Here is a 25183-nt window from a genome sequence, read left to right as displayed (position 1 = left end):
AATCAGAAAACAAGGACCTTTTCTGCTGCTTTTACATTTGTAAGTAGTCTAAAATAAGTAAATTAGATATCAATTTAAAAGTAACAAAACAAAATAATAATAATTATTATTATTACAACATTTACATTTACAATATTAATTACAGTTAAACTGTAGTTAAATAAATAACTATGTTTGTGGGGGGGGTTCCCTTTGTTAATGTATATGTAATGGAATATATACGATTGTACTGTTATTATTATTATTGTACATGATTATTATTAATATTATTATTATTTGTAATTTATTTTATTACTTATAACAATGTTATCTTAGTATTGTTGAGATTCTTCAAAAACAATATTTTTACTGTCCATTTTAATTTGTTTAATTTTAATTTTGTAGTTTTGTCATTTTTATTAGTTACTGTTTATAAAATGTGTCTAGATAGTTTTATTAATTTTTGTTTTCATTTTAGTCAGGTCAGTTAGATTTTGATAATTGAAAGGATCATATTGCATGTGATGGCTCACGTGATAAAATAACATTTAGAAGTTGTGAAGAGTTTGACAATTTCAATGTGAATCAATTTATCAGTTTTGATCAACAAGCCATGTGCATTTAGCTATTGTGCAAATTTTAGACAATTGCACTTACTCATTTGTACACGTGCCAAAACACATGCAATTTGCTCAAAATAATAAGAAATTCAAATCTGATGTGAACAAGAAACTAATTGTTCAAACATCTGAACTTATTGTTTTGAGAAAAAAAAAAACCTCTCATTTGAGAACTGAGCCAAAGTGATTGAGAAAAACTGTAAAATATTTCTTTGAGAGTATGTGCACCCTTGCTGAGTCAGCCGTGACTTGCCTGTACTGGACAAGTGGTCACGTTGCTATTCTTAGCGACAGACAGCAGAGGGCAGGAGAGAGTTAGAAACGATACAGCAATAGCAAACAAAAGTCTAGGCAGGTGCGATCTGATGAAAAGAGCTGAAGTGCAGCTGTATCTCAATATAAAAGAAGACTAGGGAAGCACTGAAGCCTTGCTCTTCTTCATGAGAACATTTCTCATCGGTGAGAAGTAATCCCATGTTTAATCCTCCCTCCCCAATGCTTTAAGCCCTACTTTCCTCACCCATCTCACAGTTGGGTCCCAGATATCCAGTTCCAGTGCAGTTGCAGATGTGTCGATTCCAGCCCTCCCGGCAGCGGCCTCCGTGGGTGCAAGGCTCAGAGCTGCACCTCCGATGGGTCTCTCTCGTACAGAAGCTGCTGACACCCAGAGCACTCTGAAGCTCCGCCAGCCGCCGCAGGTCCTTGCTGCGCCCGTCTATAAAGAGATCCCGCACACAACCCACAAAGCCCAGCCTGAGGCGGGCGGTCCACACCTCTGGGGGGAGAGGAAGACTGCCGCTCTCCTCCGGCAGACCCCCCAGATACATTTCACCATCGAGATCCAAAATCTCACTGCCCTCGTTGGTGGAGAAGGGCATGCTACGGCCGTTAACGGAGATGGAGCCTAGGAGATAGTGGAGATCAGTGATAATCTGCTTGTAAACCCATGCGCCACAACATTTAGAGCTGTTTTAGTCCATTTTTTAAATAAAAGGACTGTAATTTGATTTAGAAATGTAGGTCACACTTTAGTTTAGGGACCAATTCTCACTATTAACTATTAACTAAGACTTTTGTCTCAAACTCCTAATTTGCTGCTTAATAATAGTTAGTACGGTAGTTAAGTTTAGGTATGGGGTAGAATTAAGGCATTAATACTGTATGTTCTTTATAAGTACTAATAAAAAGCCAATATGATAGTCACATGCATGCTAATAAACAACTAGTTAATAGTGAGAAATGGTCCATAAAGTGTTACTAAAATTTAAATAAATAAATAATAATAATAAATAAAAGTGGGTAACACTTTAGAATTGGGAACACTTATTCACTATTAACTACGACTTTTCCCTCAATAAATTCCTAATTTGCTGCTTATTAATAGTTAGTAAGGTAGTTGTTAAGTTTAGGTATTGGGTCGGATTAGGGTTGTAGAATAAATTCATGTAGAATAAGGCATTAATATGTGCTTAATTACTACTAATAAATGGCTAATATTCTAGTAATATGCATGCACATAAGCAACTAGTTAAGAGACCCTAAAATAAAGTGTTACCTAAAAGGGAAATGACACATTGATTAATTAAATTGTAAACTGTAAATAATCATAAAATCATTTGCAGAATTTTATATTATAAAAATATAATAGTGCTGTGCACTATTTAGAATTAGAATGCTATTCAATTGCTTAATTTGAACTGAGGCAGTAAACATTTTTAATTTTGATGTTAAGAAAGCAGAATTAAAAATGAATTGGAATTCAAATAAATTATTAATTTTAATTAGAGAAGCAAAGTTTGTCAAGAAAAAAAAAAACAATGAAAGAAAAACAATAGACCGATTGACAGGGAATGACAGACAAAACAAATGAAAAACAGACAGAACGACAGACAAAATTATATATAATGTAGATAGTACAACAGATAATAACAATGAAAGAACATCAGATAGGACAATAGATTGACAGGCAGAAAGATAGACTGACAGAACCATATACAGAATGAGAGGTAGATAGAACATATGACAAGCAGAATGTCAGACAGACAGACAGACAGACAGACAGACAGACAGACAGACAGACAGACAGACAGACAGACAGACAGACAGACAGACAGACAGATAGATAGATAGATAGATAGATAGATAGATAGATAGATAGATAGATAGATAGATAGATAGATAGATAGATAGATAGATAGATAGAGTAAATCATAAATTCCTTTTCCTGTCATTCCCATTCAACTTCATGTAGGGTGTGGCCAATTCAAATTCAAACTCTTGACATTTACATTTTACATTTACATTTAGTCATTTGGCAGACGCTTTTATCCAAAGCGACTTACAATTGGGGAATACAAAAAGCGATTTATCTTGAAGAGGCAATCAGACAGAGGAAGTGCTCGTAACACCAAGTCTCAGTCATTGTTCAAATAAGTACAAGCTAGTAAGGGGAGAGAAAGATAGAGGGAAAGAGTTGTTTTTTTTTTTTTTTTTTGAGAAGCACAACCCTGGATGCTTGTAGTAGCAGTTAATAAATATGTTTAATTGACAGCCCTAGTTAATAATTAACTAAAACTAATTTAATTAATGCTGCTACTACTGATCCCCGAAGACTATCATTTTAGTAACTCATGAAATCAGTGTAGCTACTGTACAATGTCTGTCACAAGTTAAAAAATGAGGAAGTTTCATTAATTTAGCATTAACAATCCACTGTGCTTCCTTTTTTTCCTGAGCTCAGCTAGTAGAAAGGTCTTCAACCTCTTCCCCTGGGATTTGCTAAATCCCACGCCGGGCCTGCTGCTTTAAGACTGTGGAAAGTGTATTTGAGCTCTAACAGTAATGAGAGGTAATGAGAAGTAGAAGAAATGGAGTACAGTGATTTAGCAGTTTGTGAAGTATGCATATCAGATGGACCTTATGCGGGCAGAACGAGGAAGTGCTTTAACAGCAGAGATTAAAAGGAAACGTCCCTTTAGTCTCACAAGCAAGCAGGTTAAAAACAGGTGAATAATGTGTGTGCTGATCTTGCAGTATCCTGACCTTTCCTGCCCTCTCTCTGGAAATCCACATGGCACCATTCTCCGTCATTGACCTTTTTGGTCCCGACTTTCATCTTGATGCTCCCGGAACCCATGTCCATGAGCAGGTAGAGGAAGCCTTCAAGCAGCTCCAAGGCGAAGAAGTCAACCTTCGGTCTGTGGTCTTTGGAACCCTGCGGCCGGCCGTGGCTGAACAGTAGGAGGCCGTTGGGTTCGGTGGTTCGGAAGTCGAAGGACACGGAACCGGTTTTCTTGGCGTTCCAGCACGGAAGGGTCACGTAAGCGGTTGGCGTGTCGAAACTGACGGGGTCTAACGCGGCGACATCCTCGCAGCGGAAGGTCAGGTCACCGTGGAGGGTGACCTTGGGGTCACGCAATTCAGCCAGGCGGGAGAGCTCCAGTCTGAACTCATTATTGGTGTAGACCACCTGGGACGGGGAGAGAGAGAGAGAGAGGGAAAAAAGTGCTTGAATGCTAACAGGATGGAATGGAGTAGTTCGCTGCCCACTGGTACAAACAAACCACAGCTGATGCGTGTACCTCGGGGGCACGGTTTTCAAGTCAGTAAACACAGCAGTCTCTTTAAATACTCGAAGCACGAGTGGATCACATAAACCTAGCGACCTCATCTTGAGCGCTACAGAAACCCTCGTCTAATCGATATTCTGTTTCATTAATATGATGAATCATCCTACGCTAACATTAGCTCTGATGATGCCAAAGCTAAGTGGTTTTCTGAATCGCACGCATAAACAGCACATTCATTAAGTGACGTCAACTGAGAAATCTTGATCTAGGGTATGAAGTCTAGCCCACACGGTAAGACGTGAAGCAAAACTGCTCCTAAAATAACATTCTTACAGCACATGCATTGAGAATGTGTCCCCTGGGGTTGATTTTTTTTTTTGTCTCAGTCACAGGTTTTGTCTCTACAGCCAGATGGGCGAATCAGCCCTACACAGCAAACATGCTTTTCATTTTTACACCAGCCGCTCTCTCTGTCCGAAGATGATGACTGATGCTTTGTTGCTGGGTGTGAACTTGAGTGTCTCTGAAAATAACACAAGACAGCCATGTTTCTCGTCAGCCTTCATGACAGAAAAATAAAGGGAGAGGTAGGAGCAAAACAAGAGGGGCCAGCTCTGAGCGAAGGAACATGAAAAATGCAATTATTGCCTGAGAGCGTGGACAAAAAAAAAATCGGAGGGCTCTATAAATAAGACCCTTTCAAACCATCTCTGACTGAACAGCCTAAGCATCCTAATCTTCCTGATTCGCTATCAGATTAAGATACGGTCTGTAATCTCAATGTTTCTTAAGCGTTTGCACCTATAACACGTCTGTTACTTGTTTCCTACCTCACATTTATGTAATTGGAGGTCACTATAACGATCACGCATGCTTGGGGTTAGGGAGTTTTCAAACCCTGGGTAACACTTAAGTATGGGACCAATTCTCACTATTAACTAGCTGCTTATTATCATGCCTATTAATAACATATTGGCTGTTTATAACTTATAAAGTACTTATAAAGCTCATAATCTGCATGACCATATTCTACATCTCTAATCCTAGCCAAAACCTAAATTTAACAACTACCTTACTAACTATTAATAAGCAGCAAATTAGTAGTTTGAGGCAACAGTTGTAGTTAATGGTTTGTTAATAGCAAGAATTGGACCTTAAAACAAAGTGTAACCAAAACATGCTTAGAAGAGGGAGACTCTTTCTGTACTAGAGCCACCTTAGCAACTAAATAACAACATCTAAGTATTGCCATGGACACATTTTCAAAGGCAAGCACTACTTTCATTTTCTTCTTGGAACAGCAACTTTTTAAAATGGGGTACAAAACAGGGTCTAAAAATGTTTATTTTCCAATTATCAGACAAAAGATTCTAAACCTTCAGAAAATGTCAACCTTAGGAGGTCAAACACTGTAAACCATTTTATTTCTTGTGCATTTAATTGTTTTCCCTTTTCTTTTTCCTGGAACCAAGGTTTGAAAATTCTCTGGTGATAAACATTCAATGAACATAAAAACTGCACATATAAAATGGACAAAATTAAAAATATATATTTGTCTGTATACCCTGCCATAGAAAGGGTCTAAACTGTTCATTAAAAATCATGACAATTAGCTAATCAATAAAAAGAGTATTTACTACAAATAACAAAAAATTACAAATAAAAAGTGCAATTAAAATTAAAGTGTGGTTTTAATTGTTGGATACATTTAAAAAATATCTTAGGTGTGACTCGACAGACATTTGATCGTGTTAATTTTACTTGAATATTTTATTAAATATATCAAATAGTTCTCAACAAAAAATGGGATATGTTCCTAGTGGCCTCAATGGAGGATTGACAAGATACAATAATAAAACAAGAACCAAGAGAAAAAAACAAGGCTCACCTAACATTACAGCCTAACAAGGTCCTGACAAATGACTCGAGAGGGTGTATATATATACCTTGACAAACTAGCCTAATTAAATGCTACACAGGTGGATGCAGTCTACATGGGGGAAAACATGAACATCCAACAACAAACATGACACACAGAACCTGCGCAGCAAAAGACCAAATGAAAACGAAAGAACGACAAGACAAAAACAAGACAAAACACAGATTCCCAAAAGCTTAACAACATTGTAGATGTACACGTCTCTATCAGAGGCGCGATAAGGGAGTGCTCAAGCGCCTGCTGAAGAGGGCCACTGATACTAACTCTACAGTTGAGCAGGTAGAGAGTGGTGATTAATAGAGTCCGGGGTCAACAAGACAGAGATGGAGAGTCTAGGACAGTCGAATGGGGATCCATAGAGGAAATCAATTTTTAATTTGGCTGTCGGGATAGTAAAGCTGGAACTTCAACGGTACAGACATGACATAAATTATGGGACATGCTCGGAGGGGTGCGAAAGAGAAAGAGAAAGGACAGATAAGGAAGAGGTAAAAGAGGACAGATCGCTCGCCAAACAAAAAGAACATCAATGGAAGTAGAGAAACCAGGACTTCTTTGAGAAGATCCCGACCATTTCGCCTGAATTCAAAGAAAAGAACAAAACACTTCTTACATCTTTAAGGCAACCCATGAAGTTGTTGCTCACAGGGGAGCCGGGCAGATCTGCCGTGTTTGGACTGCCGCCCACATAGAAGAAATCATCTGAGCCCAGCATGGTGTAGTCCTCCTGGGTGTAGCCGGTGGTTGTCAGCAGGCCGTCCACCGATATCGTCACCTGTGTTGGCATAAAGGCCATGGAGTGATAGAAACAGAGAGAGAGAGGGAAGAAACAAGAGAGGGAACGTGGGAAATCTTTTGATTACGCACAAGCTGAAATCTTTGTTGGCTTCAACAAGTTCCTCTATTAAGAAAAAACTGTTTCACGTGGGGTTCCTCTGGTTCTGTATGCATACGTTAGCGAGGGGGCAACCCATTTTTATGTCTGCTATTGCTGCTTTCTGAATGAGAGAATGCTGTCTTGTGTGCTGGACTAGTCAGGAGAGACAGGAAGGAGAGGTGTATGGCTACTGGAACTAGGAGGAATCACTATATGTTGAGTGGGTTAGCAAGTGATGTTAAGGGTGACTGCGCGATTAGTATAAAAGGGGGGATTCAGACACAAAAATGGTTGTTAGTATAACAGAGGTTGCATTTAACTATGTTGGTGGTCAGTTCTGATCAACTACTGGATTAACTGCACATATTTCATAAGAGATGTCTTGAAAAGAAATACTTTGGAGGTGTTTGGGTAGCGACAGCTTTCAGTCTTTTAATACACAAGCCGTGCATGACGGTTAAGACATATCGGGCTGCGATTTCAGGACTTGATGTAATTAGACTCATTAGAGTAATTTATGATGAATTAAATGCTCAATCATATTTATAAATGTTAATGTTGAAGCATGGAAACACTGGCAGACATCCAAAACAGGTGGTTTTCTTGCAGTCTTAATAAATGCTCGGGATTGAGGCATTTCCATGCCGACAGACAGAAAGGATTCAGATTCCATCTCTAATATCGTCAAATATTCTGTGAACATTATTATTACTGCGGATAAGTAGGCAAAGCTGGAAAAAAATGCAGCTTGTTTGCTGAAAATTGTAGATGGTGTGCACTATCCTGAAATTGAAACCCAGTATTTGTCTGAACCTTTATAAGAGAGAAAGAGCAGAGAAAGCAAGACATGGAGGGGAAAAGAAAGCCAAAAAATACAAATCAATGTACAGCACCACACAACATCAACAAAAATAGTTACCCACACATGAAGTGGAAGAAAATTATGCAGGTGCATAATAGCGTATAAGCTGTGTATTATATATATATATATATAAAAAAAAAAAAAAAACACGGTATACAAAGCGCAAGACCAGTGATGCAAAACAACATGTCGCACATGCTGGATAAAGTGCCACATGTCATCAGCTACTTAAAGAAATGAATGACAAAAATCAATACAACGAAACACATGAGGAAAACAAGATGTACTCTTTTGCCACAGGAAGAGAAGGGTAAGGGGAGGCCAGTTTTTTCTCTGTTCCCTAGACAGAGGGTTAATAACAGCTGTTTGGCAGCCGCAATCATTTTTATCCAATTCTGTCATTTCCCACTTTCTATTCATATAAACAGTGAGTGTTTGTACTAAAGCAGAACACCTCAGTTCCCTATCTGTCGGTCACTACGAGTTATGTCGTGACGACATAGGGGGGGGATTTACTTGGAAGCCCCAATCATCTCTGACTTAAGAGAAAACGCCAATGAAATTGGCTAGTGGATTTTGCATACCTGAGCCACTCCCCGTGCATACGGGTATAAAAGGGCGACAGGTGCATCCACTCATCCGATTTTTGCTTCGGAGCCGAGTGGATGAACGTGTTGATCTCCACAAAGCCATTCATCATCTGTCTGGAAGCTGTTCTGGTTGGCGTTACGGTGCGAACAGCGGTGTCCTGTCTGCAGCGATTCCCCTGGGCACTTCAACTGAAAGAGCAAATTTCCTAAAAGAGCAAATCATGGTCGGTTCACGTCTTTTTAAAGACGCTGTTCCGGCCGTGTCCTCTTGGTTGCGGTCGTTTCCTGTCCTCCGTAAACAGCCACGATCGTTGTCTTCAGTGTCTGGGGCTCCAGCACGCTGAAGCTGCGTTCGTGGATGGTTTATGCGTTCATTGAGCGTGTAACCATAGCAGCGCTGCGATCGCGCCTCTCTCTCCTCACGGGGATGGGAGGGGCCCCCTCTGTCACTACCCGCGCTGGCTTCTCTGCCACGAGCAGAGAACCATCGGCTAGTGCTCTGGGCGATCTGAGGGTTACAGTGAGAGCCTTCCGCCGGGCCAGTCCCCACGGACCTTTCACTCCTCCTGCAGCAGCTGTTCTGTGCGGCTCCCCGGTGATTCTGCTGTGCCGTCTCACGGCGTGCCCAGCAGTTTCATTCGGCGCGCCGATAGAGGATTAGATGTCGTTCGCGGCATCGGGGGATGGGCAATCGTCCTCTGAGGATGAAGGTTCGGCGCAGCTGCGGGGTTCGCGGCCGCCGCCGAATCGGACCCAGAGTTGACGGCCGTGCTTTCCCGGGCCGCCGCGAGATCGGGCTGGAGGCGTGTACACCTCTCAGTCCTGAGCCCTCGCGGTGAGATGATTGGCTCCTCGGCAGAGGCTGTGGCTCGCGACCACGCCCTGCCCTGGTTCCTTTCTTCCCGGAAGTGCACGAGGAGCTGATGAAGTCGTGGACGGCCCCTTTTTACGGCCAGAAGCGGCGCGTCTGCCTCCTCCATCCTCGCTACCCTCGATGGCGGGGCGGCTAAGGGTGACGCGGACATTCCCCAGGTGGAGAGAGCGGTCGTGGTGCACTTGTGCCCGCGAAACGCCGCCACTTAGGGGAGTCGTTCGCGCCTCCCGTCCAAAGCCTATAGGCTGATGGCCGTTCTCGGCCAAAGCTTATAGTGCTGCGGGCCCGGCCGCCCCTGCCCTGCATGCCACGGCTATCCTGCGAGTACACAGGCCAAGGTATTAAATGCACGAGGGTAGTACCAACCCGAGGTTGACGCAGGAGCTGCGCTCAGCGACTGGCCTTGCCCTACGGGCAACGGAAGTCACAGCGCAGTGCCTCGGGAAGGCGATGTGCACACACTTGTGGTCCAAGAGTGCCGTCTGTGGCTCAGCCTGTGGAGAGGGGCGAAGTCGACAAAGTACACTTTCTCGACGCTCTTGTCTCCCAGGCTGGACTGTTCGGCGACACTGTCGAGGACTGTGCCCAGCAGTTCTCGGCAGTACTGCAGCAGACCGAGGCCGTCCAGCACATCTTGCCCCGGCGTGATGCACCGCTCCGCCACAGGGCAAGCCCCAGTCTGCTGGTCACCGTGGGCGCCCTCCTGTGTCCCTTTGAGCTGCTCCGCCTTGTGCTGGGGCGTCGAGCCTCTTGCAGGAGCGTGGCGCCCCCCCCCATTTTGTCAAAAGAAGAGCAATTTCCTTTTTCCCCGGGTTATCAGGTTCGCGGGTTGACAGTGCGCGACGCACTGCCTCCTCACTCTCGCCCGCGACCCATCTTGCCAGCGGCCAAGAGAGTGCGGTTCGGGGACGCAGTGCCTCCCCACGCACCTCTAGCCAGTCCCCTTTGGGACCTAGGGAGTTCGGTAAGGATGCTTCAGAACGCGCTGCCTTCTGTACTATCCAGCCCTACTCCTCTGCGCTGCACCACCGCAGGTACGTCGATTGTGCCGTTGGAGCCCCTTGCACGGCGTCTGGAAGCGTGGCTTGCGCTGCCCAGCCCGTCTCGGTGGCTCACGCGCACAATTCGACTCGGCTATGCGATTCAGTTCGCCAGGCGACCTCCCAAGTTCAGCTGCGTTCTCGAGACCTCAGTGGTAGCTCGGAACGTTCCTGTCTTGCGCGAGGAGATTGCTGCCCTCCTGGCAAAGGATGCAATCGAGCCGGTCCCTCCAGCCGAGATGAGGCAGGGGTTTTTACAGCCCTTACTTCATCGTACCCAAGAAAGGCGGTGGTCTTCGACCAATCCTGGGGTGCAATCCCCAGGATTGGTTTGCAGCGATTGACCTGAAGGATGCTTACTTTCATGTTTCGATCCTTCCGCGGCACAGACCGTTCCTACGGTTTGCGTCCGAAGGTCGGGCATGGCAGTACAAGGTCCTCCCCTTCGGGCTCTCCCTGTCTCCCCGTGTCTTCACGAAGGGCGTTGAAGGCGCCCTTGCCCCGCTACGGGAAGTGGGCGTCAGGGTCCTCAACTACCTCGACGACTGGCTCATTCTGGCCCAGTCCCGAGAGCAGTTGTGCGATCACAGGGAGCTGGTGTTACGGCACCTCAGCCAGTTGGGGCTTCGGGTCAACTGGGAAAGGAGCAAGCTCTCCCCTGTGCAGAGAATCTCTTTTCTCGGTGTGGAGTTAGACTCGGTGAGTAGGACGGCGCGCCTCATGGACGAGCGCGCCCAATCAGTGCTGAACTGCCTGAGTTCCTTCAGAGGCAGGACTGTGGTGCCACTGAAACAGTTTCAGAGGCTCCTGGGGCATATGGCATCCGCAGCTGCGGTCACGCCGCTCGGATTGCTTCATATGAGACCACTTCAGCACTGGTTGCACTCCCGAGTTTTGAGGTGGGCATGGCGCCGCGGTTCACTTCGGGTGAGTATCACGCGCGAGTGTTGCCGCTCCTTCAGCCCTTGGACGGACCGTGCTTTTCTACGGGCCGGGGTGCCCTTAGAACAAGTGTCCTGGCATGTTGTTGTCACAACAGATGCCTCCAGTACGGGCTAGGGCGCTACATGCAACGGGCAGGCAGCCTCGGGGCTCTGGACAGGGCCTCGACTGCTTTGGCATATCAATTGCCTGGAGCTGTTGGCAGTGCATCTGGCCTTGCGGCAGTTTCGGGTGTCGTACATCAACCGGCCGGGAGGTGTACGATCACGCCGCATGTCACAGCTCGCCCGCCATCTCCTCCTCTGGAGTCACACGCAGCTCAGGTCGCTGCGCGCTGTCCACAATCCGGGGGAGCTCAATCGTGCGGCCGATGCGCTCTCACGACAGCTCACTTTCTCGGAGAGTGGCGACTCCATCCCGAGACGATCCGGCTGATCTGGAGTCGATTCGGGGAAGCTCAGGTAGACCTGTTTGCTTCCCGCGAGTCCTCCCACTGCCAGCTATATTCTCCCTGACCGAGGGGCCCCGCGGCACGGACGCACTGGCACACAGCTGGCCTCGGGCTTTACGCAAGTATGCATTTCCCCCAGTGAGCCTACTCGCACAGACACTGTGCAAGGTCAGGGAGGACGAGGAGCAGGTCCTGCTGGTCGCGCCGTATTGGCCCACCCGGACCTGGTTTCCGGAACTCATTCTCCTCGCGACAGCCCCTCCCTGGCGTATCCCTCTGAGGAAGGAACTCCTTTCTCAGGGGCTCGGCACCATATGGCACCCGCGTCCAGATCTGTGGAACCTCCATGTGTGGCTCCTGGACGGGACGCGGCAGACTTAAGTGGTCTACCACAGGCCGTGGTAGACACCATCACTCAGGCTAGAGCTCCTTCAACAAGGCAAGCCTATGCTCTGAAGTGGAGTCTGTTCGCGAACTGGTGTTCTTCTCGCCGGGAAGACCCCCGAAGATGCACGATTGGAGTAGTGCTTTCTTTCCTGCAAGAAAGGTTGGAGCGTAGGCTGTCACCCTCCACCTTGAAGGTGTATGTGGCTGCTATCGCGGCCCATCACGATGCAGTGGACGGCCGGTCCGTGGGAAAGCATGATCTCATCGTGAGGTTCCTGAGGGGTGCCAGGAGGTTGAATCCGCCTAGGCCACCCCTGATGCCCTCCTGGGACCTCTCTATCGTCCTGGCGGGACTTCAGAGGGGTCCCTTTGAGCCGCTGGACTCAGTCGAGCTGAAATTCCTGTCGGCTAAGACAGCGCTCCTGACCGCGCTCACTTCCATCAAGAGGGTCGGGGACCTCCAAGCATTTTCGGTGAGCGAAGAGTGCCTTGTGTTCGGGCCGGACTACTCTCACGTTGTCCTGAGACCCCGGCCGGGATACGTGCCCAAGGTTCCCACCACGCCCTTCCGTGATCAGGTGGTGAACCTGCAAGCACTGCCTTCGGAGGAGGCAGATCCAGTCTTGGCGTTGCTGTGTCCCGTAAGAGCATTGCGCATATACGTGGACCGCACCCGGAGCTTCAGAAGCTCTGAGCAGCTCTTTGTCTGCCACGGAGGTCAGCAGAAAGGGAAGGCTGTCTCCAAGCAGAGGTTGGCCCACTGGATAGTGGAGGCCATCGCCTTGGCGTACCAATCCCAAGGCGAGCCGTGCCCCCTTGGGGTGAGGGCTCACTCCACACGGAGTGTGGCCTCCTCCTATGCGTTGGCGCACGGCGCCTCTTTGGCAGACAGCTGTAGAGCTGCGGGCTGGGCGACACCGAACACCTTCGCGAGATTTTACAGTCTCCGCGTGGAGCCAGTCTCTTCCCGTGTGTTGGGTAACAGGTAAGTGGCGGGAAGAGTTGGCCGGTGTCACGCTTGCTGCGCCATTCCCCCTCACCCGGGGATACGAGCGCCTGTTTTCCTCCTCCAGTTCAGTTCCCCGGACGGCGAACCCTGGTGGAGACCTCCAGCACCCCCGGCAGTCAGACTGGGCGGAGCAGTCTGACGCCAGGCCCAGTACTGGTGCTAGCTCGCCCGGGTCTCCGGTCAGCCCCTGTACTCGGCTAGGTGTCCGTATGGCCTGATTCCCTTCGGGTAATCCCACACGTGTATTCATCCACGGTACGGTTTCCCTCACGGTAAACCCGTGTCTTCCCTTTGGCAGAGCTCTGTCAGGCCCTGCTGGCAGCCCTCCTCCCTACTCCTAGGTAGGATCTGCCCCAGGGTCCAGTCGTATGTAGTACTGCCCCAGGCCTGGGTCAGTCCATATCAGTGTCTCCACATGTTACCTCCCTTCGGGCAGGATGTGGCCTCCGTAGCGCCCTTCTCCGGAAGGCTCGCTTCCCCGTCGTTACCGCCAAGCTGTAACAACAAATAGGAAAGACTTGAAGCAGTCTTTCATAGAAGGTCGAAATCCCTTCCGATTTCTTGGGGAAAGGAACAGCGGCTTGGCTATCTCCAGCAGCAATGTACTCAGTGGTCCCTGCGGGCACCAAGGTTAGCGAATTTGCGCTGGGGCGATGGGAAGGTTGCGACCTTCGCATGGCATTTGTCTGTCACGCACTAGCTTGTCAACATTTGCATGCACAAGGTCGTGACGGGGTTCAGGTTGTGGCGCTTTCCATATGACCCCTATGTCGTCACGACATAACTCGTAGTGACCGACAGATAGGGAACGTCTCGGTTACGTACGTAACCCTCGTTCCCTGATGGAGGGAACGGAGACGTTATGTCCCCATGCCACAATCTTGAACCATCGCTGGTTGCCAGGGACACGTTCTCGGCTCCTCAGCGGGTAAAACCGGATGAGTGGATGCACCTGTCGCCCTTTTATACCCGTATGCACGGGGAGTGGCTCAGGTATGCAAAATCCACTAGCCAATTTCATTGGCGTTTTCTCTTAAGTCAGAGATGATTGGGGCTTCCAAGTAAATCCCCCCCCTATGTCGTCACGACATAACGTCTCCGTTCCCTCCATCAGGGAACGAGGGTTACGTACGTAACCGAGACGTTTGTCTGCCAAAGGTCATTCTTTTCAGATTAAAGTGTGAGGCAACTGGAAATTAGAAGAACTGTCAATAGAATGTTATTTGCAGAAACAGACGGTCTTGTACATTTTAACATTAACAAGTGTAAACATCTAAACATATTCATATTGATCACACTTTCTTTAAGGTCCAATTCTCGCCAATAATAAACCAATAACTACAACTTTTGCCTCAATAAATTCCTAATTTTCTGCTTATTAATAGTTAATAAGGTAGTCATTAAGTTTAGGTATAGGGTAGGATTAGGGATATAGAATAATAGGCATGCTAATAAGCAACTAGTTACTACTGAGAATGGGTCCCTATACTAAAGTGTTACCGAAAAATTATATCCGATTGTCTTTATGGGGTGATATGTACAGATAAATTTCATATCACTTAAAGTCTTTTTATTTTTTTTTCAATAGTCATAGTCAGAGAATATTTAATTTAGGAAGTTTAATAAATACTTTAAAAATGAATACATAATATTTATTTACTGCAATGTGAAGGATGCAAATCAAAAAGGAAGATCATTCACATCATTACTCGTATTTATAAATGATTATTTTTACATTATGCGATGCTTGAGTTAAAAACAGGACTGAAAAGAATAATACATTACAAATATGACAATTTTAGGCTAGTTTGAAGCCACTGAAATAGAACAGATTCATGCAGTTGAATATATTAATTGGAGTTAAGATGTTGCTTTGAAACCATAAGCAACCCAGTTAGATTGTACCATCACGACGTGCCAAAACTACATCGTTCCCATTATAATAAACTAAGCTTCACACTGACATCATCTGTCTCCAAACAAAGTTTGAAGAGTAGAGTTTTCTGTATTTTCTTTTTAAATGCATTGGGTATACATTGTGCTATTAACGACAAAGTTAATGTAGTTGTATCTACAAATAAAAGCCTTCATTGCCCTTTTCTCCTGTTGTTCTAGATTAACTTGGCAGATATGAATACAATGTTTGAGAACAGACGTTTCCAAGCAAAAATCAGTATTATTAAATGCTACATAATACAGTGCACCGGATCTCTGTAAGAGATGCTGCAACATTTAATAAAAGCCAACATCAAAGGGGTAGAATGAGGGAAAATGGAGCAGGTGGGCAAAAACACTGCACAAGAGCTGCAGTCAAATGTTTGTTTTTGATTGTTTCTTTTATCTGAGAAATTATGAAATGCTTTGAGAGAGCACCTTCTGTCCTTTTCCATTGACTGACACTGGGCAGTTTATATTTTAGATTAACATGCAATTTAATGTAAATGCCAAGTTTGAGGATATGGTTTTGGAGCAATACATCAGGATTTACATTAAGCATAAAAATATGTTTTCTGTCTGAGAAAACAAATTCAGTGTCGGCCATAGTGTGGCCCAGACTGAAGTCAGCAGCTTACAGCATCATTTATGCCCACCGTAGAAACTCTCAGCCAAATAGGATGTGTTATTGATGGTAGAATTCATACAACAAAAAGCATTTTAATAAGAATATGGGTGAGGGGATAGTGAGTGCTATAAAAAAACAAAAAAACAATGTACATAAACTGCAAATGGCAAAAAATGAACTTTTGCATGGCACCTGGGGATTGATGCCATTTTTACATTTTTCTTTAGTCGTTTCTGCACAGTAAAAGCAAAAAGAGATAAAAAGAAAGGGCCAAACCAAACTAGACAAATTAGAATGTGATATCTACCATATAATGCAGTTTGTTTACCGTAGGGAGTCCAACCCCTGCGCGCTTCAAAAAAAGAAAAAAACAAGGAGGGAGAGTAAAATTACATACCATAAACTCCACAGAAGCTTTAAAAGGATTGAAAATGACTTAATAGCAATTTTAAAGCAAATTTAACCATACCACGAAATGATATTTAATTTCTCCACCCTCCATTAGAATATATCTTCCCAGGAAGAATGAGAAAAAAAAAAAAGCTGTTAAAATCTGTTAGTTTATACCTAATTTCTTTGGACACTGTCAACGGCAAACAGATGGCTCACATTCCATGGAGGTTTTCATGTTAGTATTTGAAGGGGTAACGGCAGAAGATAAACAATGACAAACACACTTAGAGGCTTCAGTGTTAGTAAAAGAGAGAAAAAGAGAGAGAATTCAACTAATCTGTCAAACAAGATGGTTCAGGGAGGGTTTTGAAGGAGGGATCTTGCAGAGGCAGCAGCGTTAGAGTAAAGAATGACAGCAGCAGTAGTGACTCACTCGTTATTTAAGGTAAATGAATGACAAAAGCATAAATGTCAACACCCGTTATGCGTTCATTTATGCCTGCTCGGCGTGGCCGAGCCTGGTACTTCCATAATTTGTCGTGGCAGAACAAAAACACAGCTCGTTCGTTAACAGGCGCAAGGTGCGCCCTCGGCTCTGTACGCAACACTTGAGCTAAAGGTTACGGCAGTCAAATGGAGAAATAATCAGCAGCGGCAGAAGCGAGCAGGCATAGTGTGTTTCTGTACGATGCGCCCTATCACATAATCATATTTCAGCATTAATGGATTGAAAACAATCAGGATAATGGCACCGGGAAAAAAAAAACAGCCTCGACTACGAACGCTGCTTTTTTGAAGGCTGTGATAGAGGGACCCCTTTTCTGTTAGGTTAAATGATAAATAGTAAACATTCCCCCTTCTCCACAAGATGGAAAGCTTGCTGAATGCAGACAGATTATTTTGCCGGCGTAATTGAAGCATATTCACCATCGTGGATTTAATCACAGGCAAAACAGAGCGGTGCAGTCTGGACTTGAATGGAGTCGCCAAATCAAAACACTCCTCTTCAACAGGGACTCGCACACACACACACACATCCGTACTGGTTACTAACAACTGGAAGGTAATTATCGCTGCCATCTATGTCTGGAAGAGCCTGTGGCTTAATGGTGCTTCAATCCTGCAGTGAAGAAGATTCCTGAAAGCCCTCCAAGAATCCAGCAACAGAAATATTTTGCTCAGTGCTTAAAACGTAAATCTATTTTGCTATCAGAGTTACATATTACCTTATTAAGTCTCTGACGGCTAGCATTGTTAGGTGGAAAAGCTCCAAAACAACTGCCTGGGCCACTAAAGCACCTGTGAGACCATCTGATTCCAATTAAGTCTGGGCTTTGTGCAGTTCATCTCAAGGTAAATTCCTTTCAGAAGTGAGCACTTTATTTTGAATCAGAATGTTATCTGGATTTTGTTCTTTAGAGTATAACCTACATTTCACTGCTGGTTATACTCTGTATAATTGTGTATGTGACAAATAAAAAAATCTTGAATCTTCTTAGGATTTTTCCATTGTCTTGTGGATTTTTGCTGAAAACAAGCTCTTGAGAGCAACAAAAGTTGATGATTATTGCATGTTTTGGTTATCAAGATCTTCACAAATAAACAAAATGTTGAAGCCTAAATACAATCATCAGAAGTACATAGGCCACGTGACTATAACATCACCAACACAAATTTCCCTCAATTCTTTTAATTTCTATTTAAAATCCACAAATTGTAAAGTTTGAGTTAGAATAGTTTGAAGGAGCATAAGTATTAACACAACAAGGCTGTAAAAGTGAACTAGTGAGCAAATGATCTTTCCTATTCAACATCATGATGTTTAATGTTTAACTTTTGTAGTCCCATTTGGCTATTTGTTAGCAAATGAGCAAGACATATAAAATCATAATACTGACCCATTTTAATGTCATAGAATAAAATCTGAAAATATTCTGAGCTTATATCAGGCATTTAATCATTAACTCATTGAAAAAAACCCACTGACTTCAGGAACCAGAAGTTAAAAATAAATAAATAAATGAAGAAAATACATTTATTTATAGGTTTTAGAACTCATTTCTACAAAATCTGTAAATATATAAACGACATATCCTGTTGGGTTTAAAAAATAAATTACTTCCACGAAGTTCCCATTGCTAACAGCCTAAATAAAGGGTACTTCCTGAAGTAAATTTGGCTGCTCGCTTAAAAAACGATCCCTTCCCTCAGTGTGCAAACTTGCAGTGTAAAATTCACCTTTTATTACAACCAATATACTCTTGGTATCGCAGGATTTAAAGCTAAAATCAAATGTGAAATAACAGTTATTTCAGAAGAAACATTTTATAGCTAAATAAAATGATTACATTGACTTAAAACTGCTCTAGCAAATTTTTTCTCACTAGCACACTTCAAATTCATTGAAACGATCGACAGGCAGAAAGCGTGAGCATCACATTTGTGAACATCAAAATACAATCTCATTGTGACCTCCAGTTGTTAGCCAATCAGAATTACTTTTGTGGAGAAATCGCTAAAAGCAGTTTTAAACAGTTAAACGTGCAATTATGCATTTATACATATAATTTATACAATAACACAAGTTAACCAAAGTATAGTCATCAAAAAAATTTGAAAAATTAAATGAAGCACCCAATGGAGCCACGAAGCGCAAAGGTGAACGTTACCTGACGTAGGTTGCGGGACACACGGACTGCATGCCAGGCATTGTCGTTGAACTTGCTGCCAGACGGCTCCACCAGAGCCTCGAATGCACCGGAGCCCAGGTTGATGACCAGGCACACGGCCCCACTTTTCAGAGACAGGTTGACGTAGTCAGCAGACTTGCCGGTGTGGAGCAGGAGGCCGTTTCGCTGCAGCGTTCGGAAGGACAGGGTGATTTCATCTGTGCTGCTCTGGATGGGCTTTTGGGACAGGTCGTAGCTGAAGAACTCATTACCCTTGAACGTGGCCACTGACTCCACTTGGCCTTGTTGAAGGGAGATTGAGAAAGGCAAGGGAAGGTCGTTAGAGCTGGGATGGATGTGGACCAAGGGTATGAGAACTGACTTCTCCTTACTATTCTCTGTGTTTTACAGACTCGCACAGAACCAACCAAACATTTAAGGATGAACAAGTGGAAATAAAGAATTAATGAAATGGCAATGCTTGTAAAAAGCGGGTTTTACAACCCAGAAATGTTCAGGCAGGACTTGAGCCTTGATGTGATTTTGGCTAATGAGGGGTTTAAGGCCACTGGCTCAAATGAAGCATGAACGAACCAGAAATTAACGGTACAAGACAGCTGCAAGCATGAATCATTGTACATGTCTTTGACATGAGAAAATCTCACTGGATTACCACACGTTTCCTTATTCATGCTTCATGTAGACATGAACCACAGAGGTGAGTGATGTCACACATGTAAATGAGCGTAATCTTCCCCAGCGCCGTTCACATCAGCTAATCGTGAAGGTCATTTATGCATCTAAAACTTGCCGTCCTTAAATTAAACCGCGAGTGCGCAATTAAACGATCTGAAAACGGGCTGTCAGGAATAATCTGAAATAAAACACAGCCGCACTTTTAAATAACGGTTTGATTTGCGAACGCCACTGGAAGATGTGAAAGCTTTAATGAACGAGGTAGAGTTTCAAAATACAGTCATTAAGAAAATAGGTGAGTGAGGAGGCAGCTTGTCAAAATATCTAATCTTCGTTATTTTAGGTTGTTAAAAATCATCACTTTCACAGAAAGCTCGTTAGTTCTGTCCTTATTTTCTGGCCTTATGTCTAGACCACACCACCTGTTAATCTTTTGGGATGTGCAATACTACAGATTTTCAAACTCGAACATTTGGTGGGTTGCCTGTGTGATGTAATGGGAAGCCCTGTATAATTAGTCTAGTTTCAGGTTAGTCTGACCCCAATTGGACATGATTCTTAAGGCAGAGTGTTTACATAAGATGTGTTGAAGTGCTGAAATCTCAGGCAGTTTTAATCTAGTCAACAAAATTACTGTTAAATCGTGATAATTAAATGACGGTCATTTAAACATACTGCTGAAGAAAATGACAAAAAAAAAAAAAAAAACAGACTGCAAGATATTAACAATCACAAATAAATTTGGAAATAATTTGTTTCAAATATTCCAAATCATAGTCTGTCAGAGACGGATATGCTTGATCTGAAGCTAAACAGTGAATGAACATCAGTAAACTGAAACCCTAACAAGTTAATTCATTTTTATTTGCTTAATACAAACTCGCAGTTCTGACTTTTTTCTTAGAATTGTGTGATATAACCTAGCAATTGTGAGTTATAAAGTCAGTATTGCATGATATCAACTCGTAATTGCGAGACAAAAAACTTTCATTAGATTGAAACAATTCTCAAAAAGAATTGCGAAATATAAACTCACAATTGACTTTTCTCAGAATTGCGTGATATAAACTTGCAATTGTGAGAAAAAATAAACTTCTTGGAATTCTGACTTTATTTCTCAAAGTTGCAAGTTTATATACCACTATTCAGACTTTATAACGTGCAATTGTGAGTTTATATCATGCAAGTAAGAACTGCGAGATGTAAACTCACAATTGCAAGAAAAAAAGTCAGAATTGTGAGATGAAAAGTCACAGTTACCTTTTTTTATTTTTAATTCAGTGGCGGAAATAGGCTTCAATAGTTTACAATGCCCCTGCTAAACAAAAGTATCAATTTCTAAAAAAATTACTGACCCTAAACATTTGAACGATAGTGTAAATGCAACTTTAAATCTAGCATCTGCACAAAATGAAAAAAATAAATAATACTACAATGTTATTTATTTAGACTAAACTCACATGCTAATTTACTAAATTGAATGAATATGACTTGACAAAATATTGACTAAATTAAAGATATAGTACCACTAGCATAGTATAGAATGCTAACTCAGCTTACACCATACACATAACTACACCAGTTCTTATGGCTTTTGTGAAGGAAATTTTACATTTAATCATTTTAAATGAATCATAAAATCAGTCACGAATCCGGTCTATGAACTTCCGTTAACTCACCACCAAAGGTCACTCGCTCACCACATTGACTCTTGCACTACACTAACTGTTGCACATCATCCCCGGACTACAATTCCCATCATCCATTGCACTGACACACACACACACACAGCTGATTGCACTAATCACACAGCTGATTCCCATCACACGCTTTACTTAAGCCATGGACTTCCTCAGTCAGATCGCTGAGTATTGTATAGCGTATATAACTCTCCTAGTGATAGCTACTCTACGGCGCCCACTTAGTTGTCATAGTCTTGCCTTGCCTTGCCTTGCCTGGCCTGTTTTCTAGTGTTTTGATTCTTGCCCGTGTTTCCTGGATTAACCCTTTGCCTTGCCGTTCAGACTCTGTTTGCACCTCGCTTGGACTATTGCTCGTGTATCTCTCTGCCTTGCCCTGTTGGATATTGTTCACCGATCGTAAACCCACGCTTGCCCTAGGATTACTCTTTGTCTAGCCTGTGTTGTACCTGTTTGCCATTGCATGAACCTTGCTTGTTTTGTGACCACATCCCTGAATAAAAGCTTGCAAATGGATCGGCACGTCTCACATCTCGTTCGCCACGTAACAGACTACCACTTCTTTTCTTGCAGGCCTAACTTTTGAGTATGTGCTAGGGAACAGAGAAATGTTCTAGATTTAATTAGCATTGTAATAACTAAATATGATGTCTGTTACGACTACTAACAATGATACAAGATTTAAGGAATAAGCTCAGGTAAACAGTAACCAAGTAGAAGGAGTTTCAGAGTTTTAACATAAAGAGAACCAATCAGATCAGAGGAAAATTATGTAATGTGACATGTTACCTATGTTATGTGCCTTTTCTATAAAAACTGTTGTAACCTTGTTGTCGGGGGATACTCTTGTGATTGAGATAAGATTCTGGTTACTGCTGCGAAGCAGGTTAGTCGAACATTAGAGATCTTATTCCCAAGTGATAATGTTCATAGGGGGCGAGACGTCACCTTATTCAGAGTGAGACTCTCTTAGATGTTGGGTATCTGTAATTCTTAACTGAATTGTCTTAGGCCTGGTTCTCCAGTGTGGTCAGAGCTATCACGGTTTGTGGTCAGAAAAGTCACCTGAGGATAATTTTGGTGTCGGGAGACACAATTTAGCTTAAGTCAGGTGTGTAGGGTAATTTCTACCACACTTTCAATCAGGCATTACAAATAGCCTCCGGGGTCCTAGATGTACTTAATTCAAGAGGCAGACCAAATTGTTTATGACACCAGATGATGTCATTTTTCATCTAATTGATACATGTCTACAAAATCTATCAAATTTCTGCCAGCACATCTCAGACAATCTTGTTTTACAGCACCGGAACAGCAATATTCGTCCTTCAGATATGCATACATAACCTGCTCAGCTGCTAAAAATAGTATGAAATATTCCATTCCAGGTTTAACCAGCAGAGCATAACATTAATTTGAAGACTTGTGATATTTCATCAAGCAAGAAGGCTCAGACCATCAGTTAGGAAAAAAAATGATAGGGCAGGACTCAACCAACCAGACATCTTCACCAAGGAAATATGACCTTGCAAAATTACAGCGGCAGAATCTTATCATAGTGCCACTTGGTTCAGTGGAGAATAAACAGCCAGAGCGTGTTCCACAACAAGCAGACCTACCACGTAGAGAGGAACTCTTTAAGAGATGACAGAAACCAAGCCCCTGCTGAGCCATGTGTGCTTAAGAGTTTGTTTTTTTTCCCTTCAATTTCTCACTGACTACAGGGTGACGCAAAGAGAATGTGACCCACAAAACACAGGGCTATGACTAAGTATAAGGTAATGTTTCTAACAATAAACCGACGTGACATGATGGGACTCGATAATATCAGAGAAGCTTTAAACTTTTCAAAAGTGCATCCTGCAAGAGCCTCAGATGTTACCACTGCAGCAGCAACTGTTCTCAGATAGTAACAACGCTTCTGACAAATGAATTGTGACTCAAATATATTTGCAAACAGAAACCTTTGTTTGTATTAAAGGTGCAGTGTCTAATATTTTTATGGAATCTAACTGTATCTTTGCAGAGTGAGGAATATAATAGAAGGTCCCACTTTATATTAGGTGGCTTTAACTACAATGTACTTACATCAAAAGATAAGTACAATGTATTTATTGTGGTCATATTGTATTGTAAAACACTTTTACTGCTATTGGGGTGAGATACGGGTAAGGTTAGAGACAGATTTGGTGGTATGGGTAGGTTTAAGGGTGGGTTGAGGTGTAAGGGATGGGTGTCAACAGTGTAATTATAAATGTAATTACAGAAATTAATTACAGATGGTGTATGGTTCAAAATATTAGTGCAATATAAAAACATGTTTGTACATAATAAGTGCATTGTACCAAATGATTACTTTAAATGTAAGTACATTGTAGGGGTGGGTAAGATACCGGTAGACACGATTAACCGGTAGAAATTTGTCAGCGAGTAAAGATTTTGGACTATTGTCTCTATCGTGGATTACATGCCTACGTGACATTTCTGGGCTACGTGGTCATGAAAACTTATTGTTTATTAAGTTTTTAAGTATTCCGTTTTCAAAACAAGATATTTTAAGCAAATAAAACGCAATCAGCATCAAAAGAGAACTCATTCCGCTGTATGTGCATGCTGTCTGAGAGACTGTTTCTGAATGCTGTCAGAGAGGCAAGCACATATGAAGACGGTGCTCATAGTGTGCGGGAGTATTGATCAGAGATATTTTTGCTGCTTTATAGGCCCTGAACGGTTAAATACACAAACTTAACCATCTTTGCAAGTATCCTTGTAAACACGGTCGTTTAGGTCTTAAGTGAAAGTGAGCAGCTGAGAAAGAAAACACGTGTGACAGTAAATTGTATCTGGGCAGATCTTAAAGTGACAGCAGTCTAATATCCCTGCTGTCTGTCATTCATGATAACCGAAAAACAAAAGAAAGAAAATCTAAATCACTTCTGTAACTTTAATAATAAGAAAAATATATTTAATTTACACAGTGAAGAATATGCAGTGTTTTTATACATTTGATTACTTTATACAATCTATGTAGCATTTCTTATTTATTTGTTCTACTGTAGTTTTTTTTTTGTCCTATTGATTGTAATTAGTTTCTTATTCTAATTTAATAACTGACTGTTTACTTTTCTTCAGAGTTTTTTAGGCTAGTATTAGTTTTTTGTGATATTGACACTGGTGATAAGAATTATGATAAGAATTCTATGGCATCAAAAATTTTGAAAAATTTTAATAAATAAAACAATTAAATAAAACACACATATACTGTGATATACCATTATCATGAAATAAAATTACTCACCGCTAGTACATGGTTAAGGCCACCTTAATATAAAGTGGAATAGAATAGAATATTTTTTCACATGGAACCTCAGAATTGCATGCTACACACATTTAACATTCATAATGTGATGCATTTAACAACATCCTGTAACTTGATTTAATCAGGAAATTGGTAATCAAGTTATAAATGTTATAGTTATTACATGACATTATTGGTCAATATTAGAAGTTATTGATAACAGAAAATGTGAATACATTTTGATGAAACATTATGAATGTAAATGTTTTTAACATGCAGTGAAGAATCATGTTCAACACTAGGGACATTATCAAAGTTAATAGGGTCAAATTTGATTTCATGTTGTCTTTTAGTAGTCAAGTAAGAAATTTATTTGTTTGTTTGTTGATTGATCGATTGAGAGTAGTTTGTGCTATTTATTTTGGCACATAAATAGCAGTCTGTCAATAAGGATTTTTTTTAGGGCTTTTATTTGCCCTGTCAACATCTTCCCAAAGGGAAAATAAATAAATTAATTAATAAAGCAAGCAAGCCTGTGTAATCTTTCTTTTTTTATTTATTTCCCTCTCAGCAGGTTTATATGTGGTGGGGGGTGGGCATTTTTACTTTAGTGAGATTTAAATGTATACCTTAAACCAGTTCGATATTTATACAAACAAGTATGTGTACAGTACATGACCCAAAAGGGTGAGTGACAGTTTTGCAAACTGGCCTGAAACTCTCTC

General features: G+C 42.5%; 1 protein-coding gene across 1 annotated transcript in view; it reads right to left on the bottom strand.

Annotated features, from left to right (window-relative positions):
• The window catches only part of LOC306856314 (neurexin-2-like), a gene marked incomplete at both ends in the record, with an annotated part of 392379 nt that overhangs the window by 278135 nt on the left and 89061 nt on the right, over window positions 1-25183 (bottom strand). The window contains 5 exons of the mRNA XM_079395511.1: window positions 1120-1503; window positions 3642-4068; window positions 6721-6882; window positions 16010-16054; window positions 18765-19066. Coding sequence (XP_079251637.1) covers window positions 1120-1503; window positions 3642-4068; window positions 6721-6882; window positions 16010-16054; window positions 18765-19066 — 1320 coding nt within the window. The remainder of the gene's footprint in view (window positions 1-1119; window positions 1504-3641; window positions 4069-6720; window positions 6883-16009; window positions 16055-18764; window positions 19067-25183) is intronic.

The sequence above is a fragment of the Barbus barbus genome (assembly GCF_936440315.1).
Source record: "Barbus barbus genome assembly, chromosome: 36".
NCBI lineage: Eukaryota > Metazoa > Chordata > Actinopteri > Cypriniformes > Cyprinidae > Barbus > Barbus barbus.
This window is presented reverse-complemented; position numbering and strand designations above follow the sequence as displayed.